The sequence below is a fragment of the Labrus bergylta genome, chromosome 10 (assembly GCF_963930695.1).
Source record: "Labrus bergylta chromosome 10, fLabBer1.1, whole genome shotgun sequence".
Lineage (NCBI taxonomy): Eukaryota > Metazoa > Chordata > Actinopteri > Labriformes > Labridae > Labrus > Labrus bergylta.
This window is the reverse complement of record NC_089204.1, coordinates 7,307,170-7,329,404: the sequence shown is the minus strand read 5'-3', so window position 1 is coordinate 7,329,404 and position 22,235 is coordinate 7,307,170. Positions and strand designations below refer to the sequence as shown.

General features: G+C 42.9%; 1 protein-coding gene across 3 annotated transcripts in view; it reads left to right on the top strand.

Moving 5' to 3' along the window:
* The first annotated feature begins 7,401 nt into the window (after positions 1–7,401).
* The window catches only part of LOC109993882 (uncharacterized), a 37,643-nt gene continuing 22,809 nt past the window's right edge, over positions 7,402–22,235 (top strand). For all 3 annotated transcript variants that reach the window (XM_065959296.1, XM_020647002.3, XM_065959295.1), the window contains exons 1-11: positions 7,402–8,056; positions 8,820–8,909; positions 10,072–10,215; positions 14,336–14,482; positions 15,008–15,199; positions 16,839–16,922; positions 17,132–17,250; positions 17,345–17,459; positions 17,551–17,628; positions 17,847–17,962; positions 19,486–19,648. In XM_065959296.1, the coding sequence (XP_065815368.1) occupies positions 7,556–8,056; positions 8,820–8,909; positions 10,072–10,215; positions 14,336–14,482; positions 15,008–15,199; positions 16,839–16,922; positions 17,132–17,250; positions 17,345–17,459; positions 17,551–17,628; positions 17,847–17,962; positions 19,486–19,648 (1,749 nt within the window). In that variant the 5' untranslated portion in view covers positions 7,402–7,555. The remainder of the gene's footprint in view (positions 8,057–8,819; positions 8,910–10,071; positions 10,216–14,335; positions 14,483–15,007; positions 15,200–16,838; positions 16,923–17,131; positions 17,251–17,344; positions 17,460–17,550; positions 17,629–17,846; positions 17,963–19,485; positions 19,649–22,235) is intronic.

Below are 22,235 nucleotides of genomic sequence, written 5' to 3'. Positions count from 1 at the left end.
AGCTGGCGGCTGAATAGAGCAAATATTTCATGTTTGCGTGGCGGAATGCTGCAGCTGAGGCCAGAGGTCACAGTTTATTACTGATGTCTGTGCAGGAGTTACCTTTAGGAGGGAAATATGAGACATAGAGGTGTTGGTTTTTTTTTTTGGAACAAAGCCTCTATAGTATGAGAGATTAAAAATACATGTGTCACGGCTGAAGGTTGACTTTCATTGTCTCTGCTTGCCTCTGTTGCTTTGACAGACTTGGCACTGCGTCTCTCCAAACAATGACTGACTGAGAAGGAATTTTATTGCGAGTGATGTCATCCGACACTGGAGCCTGCTCGGGCTCTTTACGGATGAGATAAGAGAGGACATGTTGAGGAGAAATGTGTGAAACAGGACTCCCCGGGATGGAGAAACACAGGTGTGTGTGGACGTCAGCCGATAAGCATGCCGCCTCATGAGGTCAAATGTCGCCTCAGGTGAGCGTCAAAACGAGGAGTCACAATTATCTCACTATTAAAACAATGATGAGAGGGTTTGGTGCTTTATTTGACAGGTTTAATGACGTTTTTATGTTTCTCAAAGGATTTGATTGAAGTTATTTCACAGATTAAGTCATGAACAAAGGTTAAACGTAAACACATTCTTAGTTTAGAAAGAAAAAAGACTGTAGAGGTATAAATGTTCCTCGCTTCCTGATGTCAAAGTGTTGAATTGTCGCGGCTTAGTGTCAAATTAAAAGGTGTCGCACTGAAGGACATGTCTAATGGCTGTTTGTGTGCAAAGCTGACTAAAGCTCACCTCATATTTGGAGACTGCTGTAAAAACAGGCTTTGATTGAATGGGTGTGTATGTGACTTCCTGTGCTTCTGCAGCCTGCCTCTAGTGGACACTCAAGGAACTGCATGATTTTACTCATTTTTTAACACAGGAGGTCGCTGCTTTGTCCCACCCCACCAGTTGAGAACCCCTGCTTTGAGGTACAAAACCACCATGGCACATTTTAGTACCCTACGTTAAAGGTAAAGCAGCCTTACCTTTGACGGTACTCACACAGCGCTTCAGCCCGCTCTATACACGACCCATGAGTCTTCACTTAAGCCCATGTGGACATCGTTGAGTAAATGCTATAAAAATGTGTTTTTCATAAAGTGTTTGTTTTTCTATTTGTCAATAAACTTCAGCTGTCGTGTTGTTCTATTCAAACATGAATCATTTCATTGTTAACGCTGCTTGTTCGGCCACAGGCGAACTGTCAGAGAGAGAGAGAGAGAGAGAGAGAGAGAGACGCTCGGTCACTGTCAAGATGTGAGTGCAGACCTGTGAGCTAAGGGCCAAAGAATTCAGATCAACAGATAGATATCGATACACATTTAATGACCTCATTGTGTTTCATTGGCTCTGATTCCCGCTCTGTCTTATTGTTTGTGTTTCTTTATCATCCACAGCTCTAACTCTCTCTGAAGTCTGTGTGTCGATATAAAACAAAGTAAAGAGAGCAGCTGACCACGTAGAAATGTGCTCGTGTTGCTGTCAAACTTTGCCTCTGTGATTATGATAACTTAGACCCAAATGCCAGGGTTATTCTGATCCCAGTAGAGGGCTGGATTGAGGCTGGATTACAGGAACTTGATGTTAGCGAACGTTGAATTGGTGGTTTTATAAAAAGGTTTATTTTTTAGGCTCTTAATGTCTTTATTCTAGACATCGGACAGTGGAGTCAGAAATCAGAGAGAGAAAGTGGGGAAAGACAGAAAAGAGCCACAACTAGCTACTGGGGTTTAGTGTCTTGCCCGGGACACATCGGACATGTGGCTGCAGGAGTTGAGGATTGAACCCCCAGCCTTCTGGTTTAGAGATGACTGACCCTACCAACTGGGCCAAAACACAGTTCCCCTGCAATTTATGTTAATCTAAAACAAGAAGTTACTCAAGATTGGTTTTCATGTGTTCTCGACAACCTTAAACCTCCAGTAACTCTGAATCTCCATCATGTAAAGCATCCCTTAAAGGCACTATATAAATTAAATCTATCATTATTATTCTCAGCCACATGAAACCTTCTGAGCACCTGAACCAAGTGATCAGGTGGCTTTGTCTGTTATTTTGAAGCCTTGAAGATGTTAAGTATTCAGGTCAAGCGCGTCTGAAACAACACGTTTGCAGTGATTATTTTCATTTTCCCATTCCTTTCATATCCACCATTTTTAAAATCTACAAATCTTCTCTGTTTTGATCACGATCCAGGGTGAAAACTAAATCTTATCAGCCCTGAAACTTGACCAGCAGGCCGATCATGCCTTTGTGATGACATACACCCAGTGGAAAAGTACAGACCCCCTCCAGCTCCCATGCATATTCTCTCCTCCGCCGCAGCTATCACTCTCCTTTCATGCAGGCAGCCTCGGTGACATCACCCCTCAAACTCAACCTCCAAGTCTTTTAATGACTCTAATAAAACAGAAGATATCTAACAAGGCTGATCACAAACTGGGGGCCTGCGGTTAGGCAGCGTCAGGACTTTATTATCATCCTGGGAGGCGGTGATATCAGCCATCGTCTTTATCAGCCATCAAAGATTCACACAGAGGAAGAAGGCACAAACACTCGGGTTGAGGTTGGAGGCGTTTGCAGAGGATGTGGTCCGCACGGTTTGAAGATGTGAACGGGAGCTGTGAGGGCGGAGAGAGGGAGGACTTCCAGGGTAAACAACATAAGGAAGGTGTTACAGTAGCCTAATCGGACTCGGTGGGCAGAGGTGGGACACCTGGTTCAAATCTAACCTGACAGTGACTCTGAGAGCAAAACACTCTCCACTTTATAAATGTTTACAGGCTAAATGGGAAACAGCGGCTACAACCACACTGAGCTTTTAGTTCAAAGATTAAATATTGAATTTTCTCACATTCTTATAAAGTTTATTCCCTTTGACTCACAATCAGGAGGTTAAAGGAAGACTGTGAAACATTTTACACATAAGTACAGTATAAATCAAGTAGATCCTATGTAAATAAATCTGACTGAGGACTTTCTACACTGAGAGAGAAGAGCAAGTCCCTCTGGATGTGTTGTTTTCAGATCTGTGTGTGGGACGGCACTCCCTTTACCCTTACATATAGAGCCCAGGCTGCCTCCGGCCCAAAACAATCCCACCGCAGAAGAAGAGGAGGAAGATCCAAAATGGCCGACTCCAGTCCAAAGCGTCCGACTGAAGGCCCACCGGATTGTCATGCATCTAAGAAACTGCGTTCTCTTGATTAAAAAAAAACACTTCAGACAAAGAGAGGAATAAAACAAGCATCAATATCAGACTTGCTTTGGCCCGATCCCAGTAAACTTATCTCATCACTTGACATTTTTCAGATAAATGTATTATGAAAAGCCTTAATGTAATGTGTTTTTAAAGTAACTTTATTGAAATACGTACAACCAGTCAGCCAGTTTACAGGAGGACATTAAAGGAAAACTGTCAAAAGTCAATATGATAATGATTTAATTGACAGACATGTCATTTTTTTAATTCTGTAAATAATGTTTTTTACTTTTTGGAACTTCAGGGCCTCCGTAGTTACTTGTTATATCAATGCCATTTATATAAAGAGTGCCTAGGAATCTCAACTTCCTTTTTATAACCTTTCATTAAGTCAATTATACCATTAAGTGTTGATTTAACTACAGAGATAAATGTTCTTGATGTTATGCCGATTATCTTATTCTTGTACGTAATGACGTTCTGTGACGTGAGCATTGACCGTTGAACTTTACTGCTCCTGCGATGTGATTGGATTGGTGTGTTGGTTCTTGTTGTCGCAACTCCTAATGATTAAAAATATTAAAATGTTAGGGGCTAGTTTCACAAATATGTTTCACAAAGTATTCTATCTAATCAAGATGATTATGGACTGTGTTTGACTTCTGTTATGAATGAGTTTAAGAGAGTCCTCCCCGCTGAGAAGATTCACAAACGGCTAAATGCCAGTAGTTAGGATGCTAATGCTAATGCTAACGTGTCGGAGAAAGTGATCTAACTCTGGCATGTCATGTACCGTGTGCATCATCGGGCTAAAGTTAGCTTTTAGTCAACAGGCAGTTGCTGCCGGAGTATTGTAGTTTCCATGGTAACAGAGGACTACTCAGCCTCATGCTATGCTAGCATATTCAGAGGTTTTTGGTAGCTATTTTAATTAGAAACGTGATTGTTTGAGGTTTTTGTTACTTCATTAAGTTTCTAATTAGGTGTGCCTACAGTAACTAGAAGTTTCACTCCTCAGATAACTGCGTCTAGTGTCTTTGTATTGATATTACGTGACATTGTCAGTTGGCTTCAACATCATTAACATCATCAGATGTAAACAAATCAATCATCCATAGCTGATTTGTCTAATTTTTAGGATTTCCGTACAGTTTATGCGAAGGCTGTGTTGAAAATTAATATAAAGCGCTCTCTAATGTTTTGAATCTGGACTGCAGTACCTACTTAAAATCCTAGGTTTCAGAGTAACATACATGTTTTTTGCTAATTCTGTTATTGCTCCCCTGGTTTATGGAACATTTTAGTGTTGAAATGTGTTTCAAACCCAATAAAATATTATCTTCTTTTGGTTTACAACTCTGTTCAGGATTTCTAGCGTCTTTAACAACACGCTGTTTGAAAATAGGAAAGCAATCCTCCAACGTTAGATGCTTTGTATGTTGGCTTCATGCATCTCTGAGTGGTGCAGAGTGTCTGCGGACTGAACATGTTAAGTAATTTAATTACTCTCCAAAATATCAACGCAATGACTCCAATGATTGTGTTTGAGTGCAGACCTAACGCTTGATTTTATGTTTTAGTAAATTCTGTACGTTTATTTATTTTTATTTTTTTAATTGAGCTGTAATGAGGCTGTGTTTAAAAAGTCAGTTTATTGAACTAAGTATGTCAGGGATTCTGAAACAGGGTTCAAGATGTATTTAAGGATCTGTTTTGACTGCATCTTACTGTGCTGGTTTGCCTTCATACTTTATTCATTAAATGCAAGTTTTTTTTTTCTGTAATACAATGGTCCTAAATGAACAAAACCACTCTTTAAAATCTTACACTCAACATTTGGGCATCTGATGGTGTCACAGTGTTCCCGCTGCACTCATAAATCACTCACTTTTAAAACCACTCAGCAGCTCTGTGAGGAAATGACATTTCAAAACCCCTCGAGCTCCACCCATCCTCCGGCCTGTGAACGCCACCCAGACTGCACTGAACTTATCTGTGATTTCAAGCTGCAACACATTAAAACTCTTCCTTGGATGACTTCATCATGAAACCAGAGCTCTTTTAAAAGCGTCATTAACCGTGTCGACTCCGGGCCTCTCCTGTCACACGGGGCCCTGCTGAGAGGCTGTCTGTCGTGGCTGTCCTCAAACAACACAGGAACAACACACTGGAACACTTCCTCTATGTTTCTGTCTCTAATTGTTAATAACTGCATTAATTTCACATTTAAAAACTAGAGTTTATAAAGGGCTTTGAAAAATGGAGAAAAATGTAATCCTCAGATTAAAATGACAAAAGAAACTCACAACAATGCAGCCAGGTACAGGAAGACAAAGTGAGGGAGCCATCTATATGAAGTATAAGACAGAAGATAAAAAGGTGAGAGCACATAGGAGAGGTAACAGAAGAAACACATATAAAACATAAAATATGCTTTTATAAATGAAGAACTTTTTCGATGCTTTTCAAAATGACCGAGAGTATTTTTGTCAACAGTATCGAAAACTTCAGAAGATAAAACTTCCTCTTCAGTCATGGTTTGAACTAAAAGATGATGGGAGCAGAAAAGAGAGAACGCAGATTGAGGTTTGTCTAAGTTGCACAAAACGTAGCCAACGTGTTTCTACATTGCACAGAAACTCTGGAAACGTTTTAGTATTTGTGCGATTTAGGCGGTGTGAAGGAGTTTGTCTGCATTTTTGTTCATTATAATACAAAAAACTACGCAATATTTGGTGCCTATTTATATTTGTTGTTGTTGTATCAGCGGGAGACCGCCCTAACACAAGTAAGTAAATAGGGCTAATAAAAAGTAATGAAACTAGAAGAAATAAGAAGACAGAAAGGCTACAAGAAGAGATTGTAGAAAATATAAAAGGCTGATTAATGTAAATCTGAATGTTTTGTCATTTTTCTTCAAGGGTCGATTTCTACACATTTTAAAGGTATGTTGTAAAATGAATCATGCAATAACTTAATTTCCTTCACTCTGACAGGGTTTTGTTGTCAGAGGCCGGTCTGTGGGAGCCATGGGACCAGGTGCTGGGTCGAGTCAGAGGGCAGCAGAGTGAAGAGTGAGAGTTCCTTTTTTGGGAAAAGCTTTCACTGGTGGAAGCAGATTCTTCTCTCAGCGCCCTGCAAATATTTTCTCTGCTGTCTGCCCTCCTCAGTAATCCCCGCTCCCCCGACATCCGCACGCCACCCCTGCCATTCCAATCAGTCAGCCCGACATGTGCTCTGCTGAACCCCAGCCACCATCAAGGAGTGGTGGGGTCATCATCTGTTTGACTGTTATTTACCCCCCGCACATGTCATGGCAGCAGTTCTGGGGTTTTAGGAGCACAGCGACAGCTCTTCATTGAGCTGAAACCTATGCGACAACTGTTCCTCTCTGATGGGGAAAGAGGAGGATCAGAGCTGAGGAGTTCACTCTCACTCCTGCACACACAGCGTGCACACATGCCTCAGAAGCTCTCAGATCTTACACAAGATTTTTCTGCCGGTTTAAGACTTTTAATTTGTCTTGTTATTCTTGGATGGAGTAGAACACCTCAGGGCTGATTCAGTTCCTCTGTACTTCAGGGTGGAGGTAAAGAAAAGGCAGTGTGGGTGTGTGTGTGTGAGAGTCTGTTTCAGCTGAGGATATTACCTCATAGAGGATAAGCTGTGATTCAAGAGGTCTGACAGAGGTCTCTCCCTCTGACTCCACTCTTCTTATCTGGGCAGGTTTTCTGTTCGGGAAGTTTTGACAGCCAGGCTTTACAGCAAGAGAGAGAGAGAGAGAGAGAGAGAGAGAGAGAGAGAGAGAGAGAGAGAGAAAGTTGAGAGGTGGTGACTTCATCCCTTCTCCTAACCAACCCTCCTCTCTCCCCCTCCTTTTCTGAGCTCTTTTTTTTTCAACTTTTTTTTTGTGCTGCAAAGTCAGGCAGCATGCCAGTAGTCTTCCTCGTGCTGCGGTCCCTGCTTATCAGGCTCTTCAGTAGCAAACTGGCAGGCTCAGCGGCACAGTTCCTCAGGAGAATCCTCTCTACGGGAGCTGCCCACCTTGGCACGGCACTGCGCCACATCTGGGACCGCATTCGATCCCAGGAGTCCAAGGAAGCCGTCCTGGGCTGTGTGCTGTGCATTCTCAACATGCACAAGAAGGTGGAGAACTGAGCTCTGCCTCCACTCGCTCCTTAACCCTCCACTCCCTGCTGAACACAGACTGGACACTTGTGAGTGAGGAGACGACGTACTGAGGGATGTGAGAGACTTCTTTAAGCCTATCTGGACTTAAGTTTGAGGTTTTTTTTTCTGAGCTGGACACTGGAAATGTCTGAGAGCATCGTGAGGAAGGTCCAGCCCTTCACCATCGGGACACGGCTGTCAGTCCCCGCTGTGCCAAAATGTCAGGACTTTACACAGAGTTACCTACAGAGCCAGAGTCTGGATAACTGCACGCTACAGCACAACCTGAACTCGCTCTACCTCAGCCGATCCCAGGTCTGTGCACATGGCCCATGTCTCGTCTCACCCATCGTTAAGCAGGTTTCCCCGGTCAAACAGAACCAGGAGGACATGGCGGAGGAGGACCACCTAAACCAGAACGTGTCGTCTCCCTCTGCAGTCTCCAGGTCCATCAAGAAGATCACCATCTCTGGGAGTAAAGACAGATCAGAGACCAAGGCGTCAGTGAGACCGGCACAGCGTTTTATTGTGGGGTCAACATCTGAAAACAACAACAACAACAACAACGTCAGCAGCTCCTCGGATCCACATCTGCCCAGGATTGTGGGTGTGAGCTGTGAAAACAAGCCCAGCTCTCAGTTCAAGGTACAGAACACATTTAAATCACATAAATCTGTAACTCTATGAACAGAGGAGACAGTAGAGCCTCTTGTCTTAATGATGTGGTATCATTTTAATTCACTTATTGGACTTAAACACCAAGATCTTTACTCAATAAAGACGGATTCATATTTCCAAAGATATCTTATATTTATGAGCACATCAAGTTTAGTAAATTCTTTGTTAACCGTAGACCACAGCACACACTGTGTTTAAAACACAAGCCTTCAGTTATCCTCAAAGTCCATTTTTATTTGAATACTTTGTTCGACTGTGAAGACTGAAGTTAAATTATTCATAAGAAAGGACTACTTACCAAAAGTTTGTTTTTCTCTCTGTATGATAATAAATATTCTATCAATATTTTTCTGACAGACTGTTGGAGAAAGTGTCCCATTAACAGTCAAATGTTTTAGTTCTCAAAAAGTGATTGAAGTATTTGATTTGAAAAGTCTGAATGTTGAGACCGTCAGCTAAAAAGAAAGTCTTTTATTCCCTCTGCAGTAAGTATTTAAATCAAGGCTCGACAAACACTCCTTTTTAACGTGCTTTTACCTTTTCAAGGCTTGAAGGATTTATGTTGTTTGACCTTTTAACCAAAGGTCATTTCCTGTCACTATGTCATAGACAATAAAGTTTTTTTTGTTTTTTTTTAAATATGGTCTCAGATTGACTTTCTTTCCACATTTTTTAGCATCCTGGCCAACTTAAAATCAAACCCACGTTGTTGTTCTTTGTCTTTTTGAAGGTTTTACTCAGAAAAGAAAACAGTGATGAGGTTCAGCGTGCGCAGGGGCCGAGCAGAGTGACACTGAACGGAGAGAGAGCGCTCCAACAGGTAGGAGGTTTCTTAATGCTCCATTCAAAGTTTAACTCCTTTCTTTTAAATTAAAGTAATTTAAGTTCATTTCAAAAAGCCTACAAGTTCAGTTTTTTTTTTCTCAGACAAATGTGAGAAGCATTTGTTGTGTTGGTAAGCCGCGGCTCTCCTCAGCCAGGTATGGAGTCATGAATCTCTCTGAGTTGAGGAAGTGAAGTCATGTTGTGTGTTTGCCAAACTTGAACAGTTTATTATATTATACATTTGGAGCAAAGTAACGCAGAGGTGGAAAACCATTTATGGGAGCAGCGTGTCTTTGAACGCCTCACAAACAGCCTGTTGTTTCCCTCCTTGCTCTGCACTGATTTAGCAAAGAGAAACAGTCTCCAGATGAGGAACAGTGCGAGTGTGCTGTGTGATACTGTTTAAAGTGGACGGGCTGTTGGATTTGGCCTGTTCCTGCTTGAAGTCAGGAGTGTGTGTTGTGGATGAAGTGCTGTGTTCGAGCGGCGGGGCTCTCTGGAAAACATGAGGTCAGGGAAGATGTTAAGAAAAGAAAAGGCTTTTCACAGTAACAACACTGACAAAGCAGCGGCCTCATTTCCCCTTTAAGAACAATAAACTACACTCCTCTTCTGCATCAGCTCTGATTCCCCGACCACAACAATACTTTGCTCTTTCTCCTCTCATATTTAATTCATTCCGTTGACACCTTCACCTGTTCGGGTATGAAAGAGTGAACACGATCCTCTAAAGGTGATGTGTTTACATGTGAGGCTGACAGTGAAAAACATCAGACATCCGAGGATCTGTCCGCTCCTGCTTCCTTCATGAGCCCAGATGTTTCCTGAGTGCAGAGCAGCAGGAATGCTCGTCCATTAGTGAAGTTAGCCAGTCCTGTTCATCTCATCTCATGGAGTCATTGTTTTTGTTCAGACGGACCTTTGGGCCAGTCCGACACACGTTTTAACGACCGTATGGTTAAAAAAAGAAAAAAGGTGTTGTTAACAGAAAGTGACACAGAAACATCCCCTCATTGTGAGCTGATAATCGCTGCTTAATGGTTTTTATTAGAGGCACGCATCAGCTGGTGTTGTGGTTTCTCTTACAAGAAAGGCTCATGTTGTAAAATGACCCTCTTGATTGAAGACTTTGTTGTGTGTGTCGTGTGCTCACTCAGATTTCAGGTCCTGAATCCCAGAAGAAAGAGCCTCAGAGGAGAGAAGGCCTTCTGCACACACAGAGCGATGCCTCAGCAGCTGTTACGTCCCAGAGTGACTTCTTCTCTCAGCGCAACTCGCTCTTCAACAAGGAAGTGCTGCAGGTAAGAGAGACAGCAAATGAAACGCCGTGTAAACTCAATCCAATCCAACTTTATTTGTTAAACACTTTAAAACAACCACAGTCGACCAAAGCAGAAGAACAGATATTTGTGGATGTAAAGACTGTGAAGTGCTGTTGTCTCCTTCAGTTAAAGCTCCTCAGTCACGGATCTGAAATGTGCTCACAGTGTCTCACAGGACGTTTCTAGTTCTAGTTTCTAGTTTGTGTTCAAGCTGAAGCTGAGCTCATATTCAGAGAAACTGAAAACATTCTGATTCTGACTTCAAATCAAAGAACATCAAAGTGAAAATAATGAACGTTCACTTTGCTCCGATGTGTAAATCAGTCTCTCTGCTGTGAATCTGCTGCTCGTCGTTCGTCGGCCATTTTGGCTGCTTCACTTTCATCTTGAGTTCAATCTGTCGCTCACAGACATCACAAGCACTCTTCTCCACCAAACACCTCCTCTTCTCTGTCCTCGTTATTTTAATGAACTTTTAGTCTTCTGACTTTTACTCCGCAGGTCACACCGACACATTCACACACTGATGGTAGAGGCTGCTGTGTAAAGAGTCCATCAGTATTAACTCATTCATTCATACACCTGACTCTACCACTGAGCCACAGCTGCCCCACTGCGGCTCAGTCAGCGAGCATTATTATTTTCTAGGCATTATTTTTCCAAATATTTTGCACAATAAAGCAAAAATAGAAATAGTCGATATTTCCATCAAAAGTAAGACGCCTGTTTTAATTAAAGGAGAAGTTTGATTTACGTTAAATAAAATGTAGCGGGTAGAAGTGTTCTCCATTAAACAAATACTAAAGTATAGTGCAGACACCTTCAAACACTTCTCAGGTATAATACAGTAATATAATGTATGTACTTCCTGAAAGATATTGCTCAACAATAGAGCAGTCATTCATTGTCTCTGTGAGTCAGGAGGTTTAACCCTGAGAAGGCTTGAACTGTTCTCATGAAGACCTCCACTTCTTCCCCCTCTTTCTATTTCCTAATATAACTGGAAACTCATCAAATGTTTGAGGAGGCTGAACTCTGTTCAACCCACTCTGCCAGAACATTCAGGAGATGTTTGAAATCATTGTAAGATTAATCCCCCAGTAAGTAACCTATCAGAACCTCTCATCTCCTCTCATGCAAATAACGCCAAACGACAAGAAGCTGGAGCGAGTTTATCTGAAGAGATGAGATCAGAGAGGAAGCTGCATGTCGCATGACCCGCCGAGGAGAACAAAATATGAACTGGTTCTTATTTTGTCCCGAGAACTGTGTGAGCTGTGTTCTGCTGAGGGAGGAGGGAGGGGAAACCGCCACAAGTGAAGCAATTATTTAGGGATGAGATCATTGTTTGGCTCCATCTCTTCACGCCTATGGCCCGGAGAGGCTCAGCCAAGCAGCACAACTGGCTGTGTTATCTCATCGCTGCTGCCCCCCCCCCCCTCGATGCACCAGGACACTTTTCAGCGAGTTCGGCTGAGGGACATTTTGTCCCACAGTTGGCTCTTAATGATAAACTGTTTGCTTCCAGTTATAAGACATTCATTTTGAGCGTGTCAGCTGAAGTATGTATGTGTTGAAAACAGGCCTGTGGCACGTCGTTAATGTTAACAAGCTTAGCAGTCCCCTTTGCTCTTAAGTGGAGCTCGTGTATCTGTTGCTTTTGGAGGAAACAGCTTTCAGTGCTTGAGTTTGACTTGAAATAGCCGGAGCTTTGAGTACCTGGGGACCTGCTTGTTTTACAGGGACTGGGTTGACTGCTATCGCTGATGAAAATGTGTTAGTTTAGTAATACACCGCTGTGGAAGTGGAAGTGAGCGTTCCAGGGAGAGACTTTTAAAGGCCCCTGATGTTTGAGGCTCGGAGAGCAAAGCAGGTCACCACATGGAGAAGCTCGGCTGCATCGACGGCCATCTGTCTGCGAGGCTGCTCTGCAAAACATCTCTCCTTTCACCATCTCGTTTCCATGATAGAGAAACGTCCACACTTTCAGGGCCAAACTGTGCTACGAGAGAGGATAAAAATTTGGCTTTTTGGTAAATATTTTTATCAAGTGTCAACATGTACGCACTCTGTCTTTGTTTTTCTGTTAAACTTGTTTCTTTTGAAGCTCGTCGATATAATTTAGTTTAAAGGATTTTTTGCTGCTTTCAGATTCTAAGCATGAAACATGGAGTTTATTTTAAAGCGTGTTCTGTTTTGACTGCAGGGCTGTGTTCCTGTGTCGCTGCAGATTTGTTACAGGAATAAGAAGCAGTGATACGATCTGAGCCGCAGTCATCAGCGGCCTGTTCTTTGTTCCTTCACTGAAGCCTTACTGTACATTTTGATAAACAGACAATTGTTGTGGGGTACAGACAGGAAGAAACAAGGGAACCATAGACTTCCTGTATGAGGTCATTATAATGCCATGGAGCCAGTGTGAGGAGATAGGGGGCAGGCCTGTTTCGTCAAGCTCTTTTCCTTCTGTTGGAACCAGAAATACCTCCGCTGCTCCGGGGGGGTTGTTAAGTTAATGACCTGCCTCTCAGAGGGAAAGTGACATCATATTTGAATCTCAAAGAGTTGTTTAGAGGCTGTGACATGTGCCGACTTGATGTTTTAATCATTCAAAGCAGCGGTTACTGTAAGGTCTGTCATTTATTGTCAGTCCTACTCAACTGGAGATAATGCTTTGATGTCAGAGTATCATGACTTCATGCGTGCGTAACTGTTATTTGAAGTTCTGCAGAAAGCAAAGAAGCACAAAAGTTCTGTTATTTATCAAAGTCTGACTCACTCAGTCTGGTGTGGGAAACGAAGGAACCTCAGCTGATTATTAGTCCATTCGCTTATTGTGAGTCTGACTTCCACGCAGGATCGTTTCTGTCTGACTCTGACCACCTGGGCCGCAGTCCTGCTCACTTCATATTCTCTGCAACACAGAGACTTATGCAACGGCGTCCAGACACATGCCAAGAGAAATGTGTGCTCCACATAACATGACATCAGAGAACAAAGAGCTGAGGGTCAGAATCACTCAGAGTCAGACGAGAAAGAGCAGCCTGTTTGCTCTCCGGATCGGCAGAGTGAGAGCGTGTCCCACACTTCTGTTGGTGGTTCAGTCACGCTGCAAACTTCTCACAACCTGTTCTCCTGCTGTACGTGAGCCAAAGACACACACGTCATGTAAAAGAGTCCTTGTATTAGATTTCTGGGTGTAACGTTGATCCACGTCAAAATATCTGTTTTCTGTGAAGGAGACGAATAAATAACGACTTCATGTTTATGTTAATGTTTTGTCAGATCAGATCTCTAAAGCTCAAACCTTCTCAGATTGCACTTTAATCCCCAAACAGCTGAATAAGGTCGATAAACAAAGATGAAGGGTAAATAATAAATGATAAACTGGAGTCCTATAGGCTGAACCTTTTTTATTTCTTTTTTAAAGATTCATTTTTGGGCTTTTCATGCCTTTCTTGTAGAGACAGGGCAGTGGATAGAGTCAGAAATCAGAGAGAGAGAGAGAGAGAGAGAGAGAGAGAGAGAGAGAGAGAGAGAACACAGGAAAGGAGCCACAGGTCGGATTCAAACCCGGGCCGCCTGTTGCAGGACTACAGCCTCTGTACGTGGAGCTCGCACACCAACCGCTACGCTTCCGGCCTTTTAAATAAAACGTTATAAATAAAATGTCAATCATTTATAGAAAAATATAAATATGATTAAAAGTTACCTCGCGTTACCTCTCACGCTGTTGAAGCCGTCAGCTTGTTCTGTTGTACGTGTTTGACGAGTTTCAATGGATGAGCTTAAAGTGAGACAGTAAAGTAGTTATGTTTGTCATTTAGCACACAAATGCATAATTTATATTTTATTGTCATATAGACAGTTTAAAAGGAAAAACTAGGACGCTGAATGCACCATGATGTAATTTGAATCAACATGATTCTTCTCTTTTAAGATGAAAAGCTGCACTGATACATCTAAAATCTCTCCAGCTTTACATGTGGAGTATTAGAAATGTAGATGTCATGCCCCTTGAAGCTTCACTTTATTTAAATTCTGGTAAAGTAGTCGAGATGGACACAACTAGAGCAGATTTTCAACATTTCTTTTTCTGTAGGCAGAGGCCTGGATCAAAGGAAAGCTGCAGGACTTGAAGGATGGCTGTAATATTCAGCGCTGCCCCCTGCAGGACTGGGAGGAGGCCTCGCAGACGCTCCAGAGAGACCTCAAAGACTTTGAGAACACCTTGATTCAACTCAACCAGGTGACCAAAAGATCCAACACAAGGGTAAACTATTACCCAGGTACCAAAGCAAGCACATCACAGAGACCCCCATCTCATATGTAATGTTGATTTGAACCTTTTTCACAGGAAATGGAGATCTGAATGTAAGCATTAATCTCTGTCTGTGGTGCTAAAAGAGTCTGTCAGATCACATAACACCAAACACAGCGGTCTTGTTGCTATTTTCCAGTCGACCGGAGAGAAAAGCAGACCCTCAGTGTTCCAGACGGCTCTGACAGCACAGTTTATACTTTCTCCCTCTGGAGAAAATGTTTTGGAAATGGTACATGCTGATAATTAACCTCCTGTGACACTCAGACGGCTCAGGAACCGGGAGAGTTTTCACACTTTCATCCAAGAATTCAGTGTCAGCTTTTCAACGTCTGTGAAGCCTGGAGCAGTGAGTCCTCTCGAGGTGTCGGCTCAGCTCAGCCACTGTTGTCTGCTCAATCTGCGCTGCATCCAAAGTAAACAACGACTCTACTGTTCCTCTGTGTTTCAAAGATGGGTGAGCAGCTGATCTGCAAGCTGAACCCGTCCTCTGACCTGGTGAAGAAGCAGCTCGGTCAGCTCAGGGACCAATGGCAGGCCCTGAAACAGACGGCTGCCAATCAGACGAGAGCGCTGGGCGGAGCCAAAAACCTGCAGGAGTTCAACAGAAAAGTGGACAAGTTGGAGGCGTGGATTAAAGAGAAGGTGAGACAACATCCCCCTCTTTTCTGACGCAACACAAAGAGTAAGGAGTTTTGATCTAGTTATGAAACAGACTGACCTCTATATGAGCTACAAAGGCAAACTATGACATCATCGACTAGGTTTATAATTTCTATATTAAGTTATTAATGTGTCAGCATCGGACGAGCTGATTAACAGCACGCTGCAGAAACCGACTCTGGTAACATTTTCTACAGCAAAGACTCACAGTGTGTGATACGTTTGATTATTAAAAGACGCGTGTGCTGTCAGAAAACATCTTACACACGAACAGGGCTAAATCAGCACAGGCAGAAGATGTACGGCTTGTCCACAGGGGGCGCCAAAATCAACACAAACCAAAAATTCTTCACAGGAGCTTTAAAATTGTTGAGTTATTTTCATGCATTCTCATTCAAACTTTACATCTGAACTTTTTCCATATCCAACCCTGCTGCAGCATCCCTTTAGAGTAGATGAACATCTTTATTATCTTTGCCCCGTGTGCAAAGCTGCTGTGAAAAAAAAAGGACCAAAATGATGTCACACACACCCACTCAGACTCAACCCCTCACCCAGATGTACTTTATTATAATGAGAAGAGAAGACAGGAAAGGGGTCAACAGATGCATATTTAAACGTGGCTGTAGCGTATGTAGCAAACATTGTCACCTGATGTAAATATTGTTGCATAGTTGAAGATTTGATTTCAAAAGTTTATGTTTAAAGAGGTTTTCTGATCATAATTCCTGGAGTGATGATCATTTTAATGATGTTGGATTCAGGGAGTTGTGGTGAGGTGAGGTTTGTGTTTATGACTCTGTGGAGATCTTTTTTTCTCCTGCTGAACAGTAAACATGACATGCTTTTATACAGATATATCGATAGTGCAGTGGTGAAGAGACATGAGCAGCTGTAGTGTCCTCAGAACGGAGAGCTTCTGTCGAGCCTGTTTAACCAGAACGGTGGAGTTGATGGTCCATGTGAGGTCTTCTGTGAAGTGGTTTCTTGTAATTTAAAGCTAAAAACTCTTTCCACTTCGACTGTTTAGTGGAGAAGGATCCTCCTGTTTCTAATCTCCCAAAAGCTCCTCTCCTTCTTTTCCATTTTGATCCAAACAGAGAAGACATCCAGCTCTCCAGCTGCTCCAGTCCCACCTCTGGGCAACATCACTTTGCCCAGAGGTGCATTTGACTTGACAGACTGCTCTAATCAGCAGTTGTCAAACTAATTGGCATAAAAACAGGACTTGTTAATGGAGGAAATTAGCTGCGTGTCCTGAAGACATCTCTTGTTTGTATATTTTTACGGCTGTAAAACATCTGCCTGTCATTATCAAAAAGCAATCAAGAGCGTTTCAGGCCTGTGTTTATCTCTCGCTTTGTGTCCGTGTCTGCACAAAGGAGCTGATGATTGAGGATGGAGCTGTAATGGAGGATGCTGGTTATGAAGTCGACAAAACATCCATCCTTACAGGAGAGCTGTACTCATGTTTTCCTTTTGTGTATTTGTTGGAGGTTTCTCTACCGACACTTGAGGCTCTTCCTTTTAGCATCTAGCTTGTTGCTAAAAATACATGACGGATGGGTTCCTCACAAACGGAGACTTTAAACAGTGACTGTGTGTGTGTGTGCGCCGGCAGGAAGAGGAGCAGTCTCTGGTGAATGTCCTCGGGGAGAATGTTGACAAAATGCAGCTGACCAGGAGGATTTTAGATCTGAAACAGGTGAGCGCTGCAAAGGAACAACTATTAAAGATTAACATTACACATGCTAAACACGGGGCACGGAAAGACACAGCGGCATATGTTAATGGTTACAACTTTGTCGAGTTATTCCAGTCTTTTATTTATGGCTGCATGTAATTTATCTCCCAGGGCGTATGGTAAAGACAGCTGAAGTCATACTTGGATTGTGTTCCTGTGTTTCTCTGCAGGACGAGCAGCTCTACAGAAACCTCCACGAGGAGATCAACCACTTGGCCCTGAGACTGGAGAAACAAGGGAAGACAGATGGCAAAAACATCTCCAGCAAGAGGAAGCACATCAACAAAATGTACACCGTGTTCCTTAAGTTGACCCTCTACATGAAGCTTTCAATGTGCACATGAATTAAAAACATTCCCTGTACTTTGATGTGCTGTGTGCAGGTGGCTGAAGGTTCAGTCTCATCTCAAAAACTACCATGAAAACCTGCAGCTGGCCCTGGAGGTGTCCTCGTTCTACCAACAGGCTGATAATACGCTGTTTGCCATTAACAACATGGTACAACTCTCTGGATTTTTTTTCTTCATTCCGACTTAGAAGTGAGTGTCACATTTTACTCACATTAACTGGAACATGTCTTCCCTTTCAGAATAAAAGCATATCAGCATCCAAAGAGCTGGACAGCTTCGGAGACAGAGAAATACGAGACATCGCCAGTCAGATCATGGTAGGAAACATCTTCCTCTTAAAGCAGCACTGATTGGACGGATCCTGTGGGTGTGTTGCAGAATCCTTCTCCTCCTAACATGCAGGCGCGCGCGTGTGTGTGTGTGTGTGTGTGTGTGTGTGTGTGTGTGTGTGTGTGTGTGTGTGTGTGTGTGTGTGTGTGTGTGTGTGTGTGTGTGTGTGTGTGTGTGTGTGTGTGTGTGTGTGTGTGTGTGGTAGATGCTGGATGTGAGCGTGTCCCAGCTGTCTAATCTGCATCCTGCGCTGGCTGACGGCGTCACACAGAAACAGAGCGAGGTGAAGGACTGCTGGGCGCTCCTGCAGAAGGTTCTCAGGTAAGACAACACGCAGCGAGGATACCACCCAAGCAGAAACTGTTCTTCTCTGTTTGCTCTTCTGATTCATTTCTGTATATTTCTGCGGAGGCAAAAACCTAAAAGAAGAATGAAAATGAGCTTTGTATAAAGATTGACTCCCTCTTGATTAGCTTTGTTTAAGTTGGGTTTGAATCAGAGTCAAATTATGAGTTCAATTTACCAAATCACAGCGCATCACTCAACGACCACTTTTTGGTTTGAAGAATAAACTCTTCTGTTCTGCTTTGGAATAAGAGCGTGTGTTTGATTACGTTCGTTTACTGTACTGGAGGAGTTATGTTTTGGTTCTCCTAATCAAGCTGGCAACAAGCTTTGTTCTCTTCACCGCCCGAGGAAAAATCATGCTGCATCGAAGCTAAAACATGTTTACAAGAATATTTTCTTATTTTTATGACACGTTTATTGTGGTTTTAATGGTTTCCAACACGAACAAAGACTTTGACATCATCCCATTATTATGATCTGTTTTACAAGTATAGCCTGCTGTTTCATAAAAGGAACCAAACTTTAAGCCCCCGTGTCCACCTAGCGGTTTTTCAAGGCAGAAAAGCACTAGCTGTGTGCTCGGAAAAATTAGCATGAAGCGATTGTGTGCTTTGAAGAAAAGCGCTGCACCTGCGTCCTGTCTCTATGACGATGGCTCCTATATGATGGACACTGCCCGGTTGCTTTGTTTGAGATCGTTTTTTCCCGATCAGACGCGGAGCAAAGAGGATGTGGGTACAAGACATGGCGGCTAAAATACAGGAAACATCTTACATTTAGAAAAGAGCGCCGGTCACGTAAACAGAGCCTCTCTGAAAAGTTGAGCTAGAGCTAGTGAAACTAGAGCGCTCGGAGCAGCCGCACAAAAATGCTGGCACTCACCAGGAGTACACCGGGCCTTGTTTGTGCTGTTTGTGAAATGCGATCCATGGTGAATTATAGACGTAGAGCACAAAAGCATACAATGAATATTCTCTATGTTTTATGATAGTTTGAACTCTGAGGTTGCCGTGGTCATCAAACTTTTCCTGTTTATATATATTTTAAGATTATGATTGGAATGCATCTCTCAGGGGTCATGAATATTTGTCCTTTTTAAAGTTCACTCTGGCTAGTAGTTCTTACGTTATCTCACTTTGGATCAAAGTGTTGGACCAGCCACAGGATAATTCTGCAATCTTTTATGTCTAACTGGGGAAAGAAGATTGATATTTTCCATTTTCATGATGATAAATAGAGACAGGAGTAACTCAAGTCCACTGTTCTGACTTCCATCTCCAGCATCTCCTTCTTTCCAAATATTTCTCCGAGCCTGTCATGTCGACGGGCTATCTTTAGATCCAAGTATGACATCATCCTGCCTGTCTTATCTGCTGCATTTCATACTATTTAAACCTAATAACACAAACAGCGGGGGAAAAGTTCAGAGCCATACTTGGAGTCCATGTTCTCTGCTGTCAGCACCGCTGTAACCTCCTGCTCTGCTCGCTCTGCAGGAGTGACAGGACCTCCCTCTCTCCCACCGCCTCCACTTTCACCAGGGAAGATGCCGACCCCCTGACCCCAGCCCGAGAAGCCCAGTGCGTCGTGGGAACAGAGACACAAAGGATCATGGGAAAGGAGGTGAAGGAGGAGCAGAATCGTCTGAAAGGCTGCGTGGTGAGTAGCTTTGGTCATTTTTCATTTCTTCTAGTGGAGAAACCACAGTGTGGCTCTGCACTGAGAGAAAACAACAGCATCAGCGCTGACAGAAGATGAGCTCAGCCTCTTTCAGTCCTACGTCTCCTGTGGCCGCACAAAGTGACGCACTTTGTTCTTTGGGTTGGAAAATGCCTGATTTACAGCTTAAGGAGGTTTTTCCTAAATAAGAGTATTTTTAAAGGCAGTCACATGTGCCGCAGAATGCTGGCATCCGGGCCTGGCACTTAAAATACTGCTGGTTTTCCATCCTACCAGCTAGTTAGTTTTACTTAATAACACCATCTTTAAAAGTCAGATATTCTGTAAAATCCACTATCACCATGTTTCTCTATCTCTATTATGTGTCTCTAGTCTGTCTACAAATCCCCCAATGAAAAGTCCATCCTCTCCTTCTTTTGCCTGCTCAACTTTTCAGAAAATGTGTGCTCAAACAGGCTGTTTGGAGATTTTCCCTTCATGACATCACAAAGGGCAGTAACCCCTCCCCCAGGTGGGTGACACTCCCACAGCTAGGTGTTTGTTCTGTCCTCTGAGTCTGCCTTCTCACTGTAAACAATAGGACATGGAGTGAGAAAGCCCGAGACACCCAAGCCCTTCCAGAGAGGGGGCGTGGTCAGACACAGCTCATTTACATATTTAAAGGTACAGACACAGAAACAGCCTGTCCTGAGCAGGGCTGAAATAGAGGGGTTTATAGGCATGATCAAATACAGGAGCAGAGTGGATTTAGAACAAGAAACTTCACACGCATGTTTTGAGGAGCTCTGAGAATTATTTAAACTGGTTGAAGAGGAGGAGATATGTGTCACCTTTAACACATTTTAAAGATTGTTCATCTTTGCTGTGTTATCTAGATGGAGTCAGGGTGTCTTTATTGTTGTCAAGCTTTTCATTTTCACAGTCTTTATGCACCATTAATGAAAATATTAATATCTGTCACAGTTCAGTCTGTTAGACGTTATTATTGTAATCAGAAAATCAATGAAATGTTGATGATACCTATCTTTTCAAAAAGATTTGAAAGAAAGCTTGTTAACAAACAAAATCCTGAAATCCTGTTTTTGAGTCCAATCCCCGTTTCGAGATGAGATCTTGACTTTGCTCTTGGTTTTCCTGCCGGTTTTCGTCTCCTGACAAGAACTTGAGTCTGCAAATGTTCTGAGTTTTGACCTGTGGAGTCATAGGAAGTCTTCAGAGGTGTTATTTAACCTGGCACAAGAACTCCAGACAGTTCCATGAAAAATGTCAAGCCGTGACTGCACAACATGGTAGAACTGAGGGCCAGACCAAATAAATCCAAGAATTTCACTTTATGCTTTAATGACATCTTGGCTTTTAACAAAGCTTCACAGTCTTTGGATTAAATGTCAATTACTGAGTGATGTGTGGGTCAGAGCGGGGTGAGAGGATAATCTGCAGAACATTTGGATTCCTCACGCACCATATTCCTCATCCCTGACGCCAACCAGCTCTTAATTGAACATGTCGGTGCTGCTGCAATGACCTCCCTGCACATTACGCTCAAAGGAGATACTGTTAGCGTTGTTTTGAAGTAGAGGAGTGTGGTATGTTAAAAACCAGTAATTAAGTTTATATTTAGTCTTTTAAGTTAGTATATTAAATGTGTTTACAACCTGCAGGTGAATGCACAGTGGCAGTTAGGGCTCAGCCCCGAGGTATCCCAAAATGCAATGCTTCTTAAAGTTATCTTTTGGGGCCTTTTTGCCTTTATTAGATAGGATAGCTAAAGAGAGACAGGAAATGTTTGGAGGAGAGAGTGAGGGATGACATGAAGCAAAAGGCAGAGGGCGGATTCGAACCCCTCAGCCGCTGTGACGAGGACTATAGCCTCTGTACATGGCGCCCTTGACATGACCGCTAGGCCTAGGCTATCCAGTGTCCCAAAATGCAATGCTTCTTACCTTTTCTTGACCCTGAGCTAAAAAAAAACACCCACGGACATGCATGTTCGATCCATGATGACATAGTCCAAATTTTTCAAACACTGATTCTTTTTTTAGTAGATGTTCAGGCTAGTCTTCTTTGTCTTCCCTTCTTGTTAATATCCCTGCACCTCAGTGATGTGTCCATGTCAATGTCCTACAGTGGCTTTATGTTGGACATTTTGTAGGGGGCACTGATGGGCTCACTTTTCAGAGCATATGCTGCATCTCAAAAAGTGAGAAGAAGTTGCAGACGAGAGAAAAGTTTTGTCTTTAAATCCTGCCTTTTGTGTCTTTATCCTCTCGTTGGCAGTGTAGCCTTCGCACCTGTGACTGGAGTTCAACAGGGCACAGAGCAGCCTCATTGTTAGTCTCAGTAAGCTCTGGGCTTGTTGGCACAGCCGCCCTGCCTCCTTTCTCTGCGGTTGTTGCCTTTATTGCGCTGGTAGCTGTTAGTTACCTGGATGCTTTGTCTGTTAGAGCCTCAGTCGTTACTCTTTATTGAGGGATTAATAAGACACTCAAAACAAAATCCCTGCAGCCCAAAGGCCAAACTCAACACCAGGCACCACCAGCGTTTGAATAGTGATTTTCACATACTT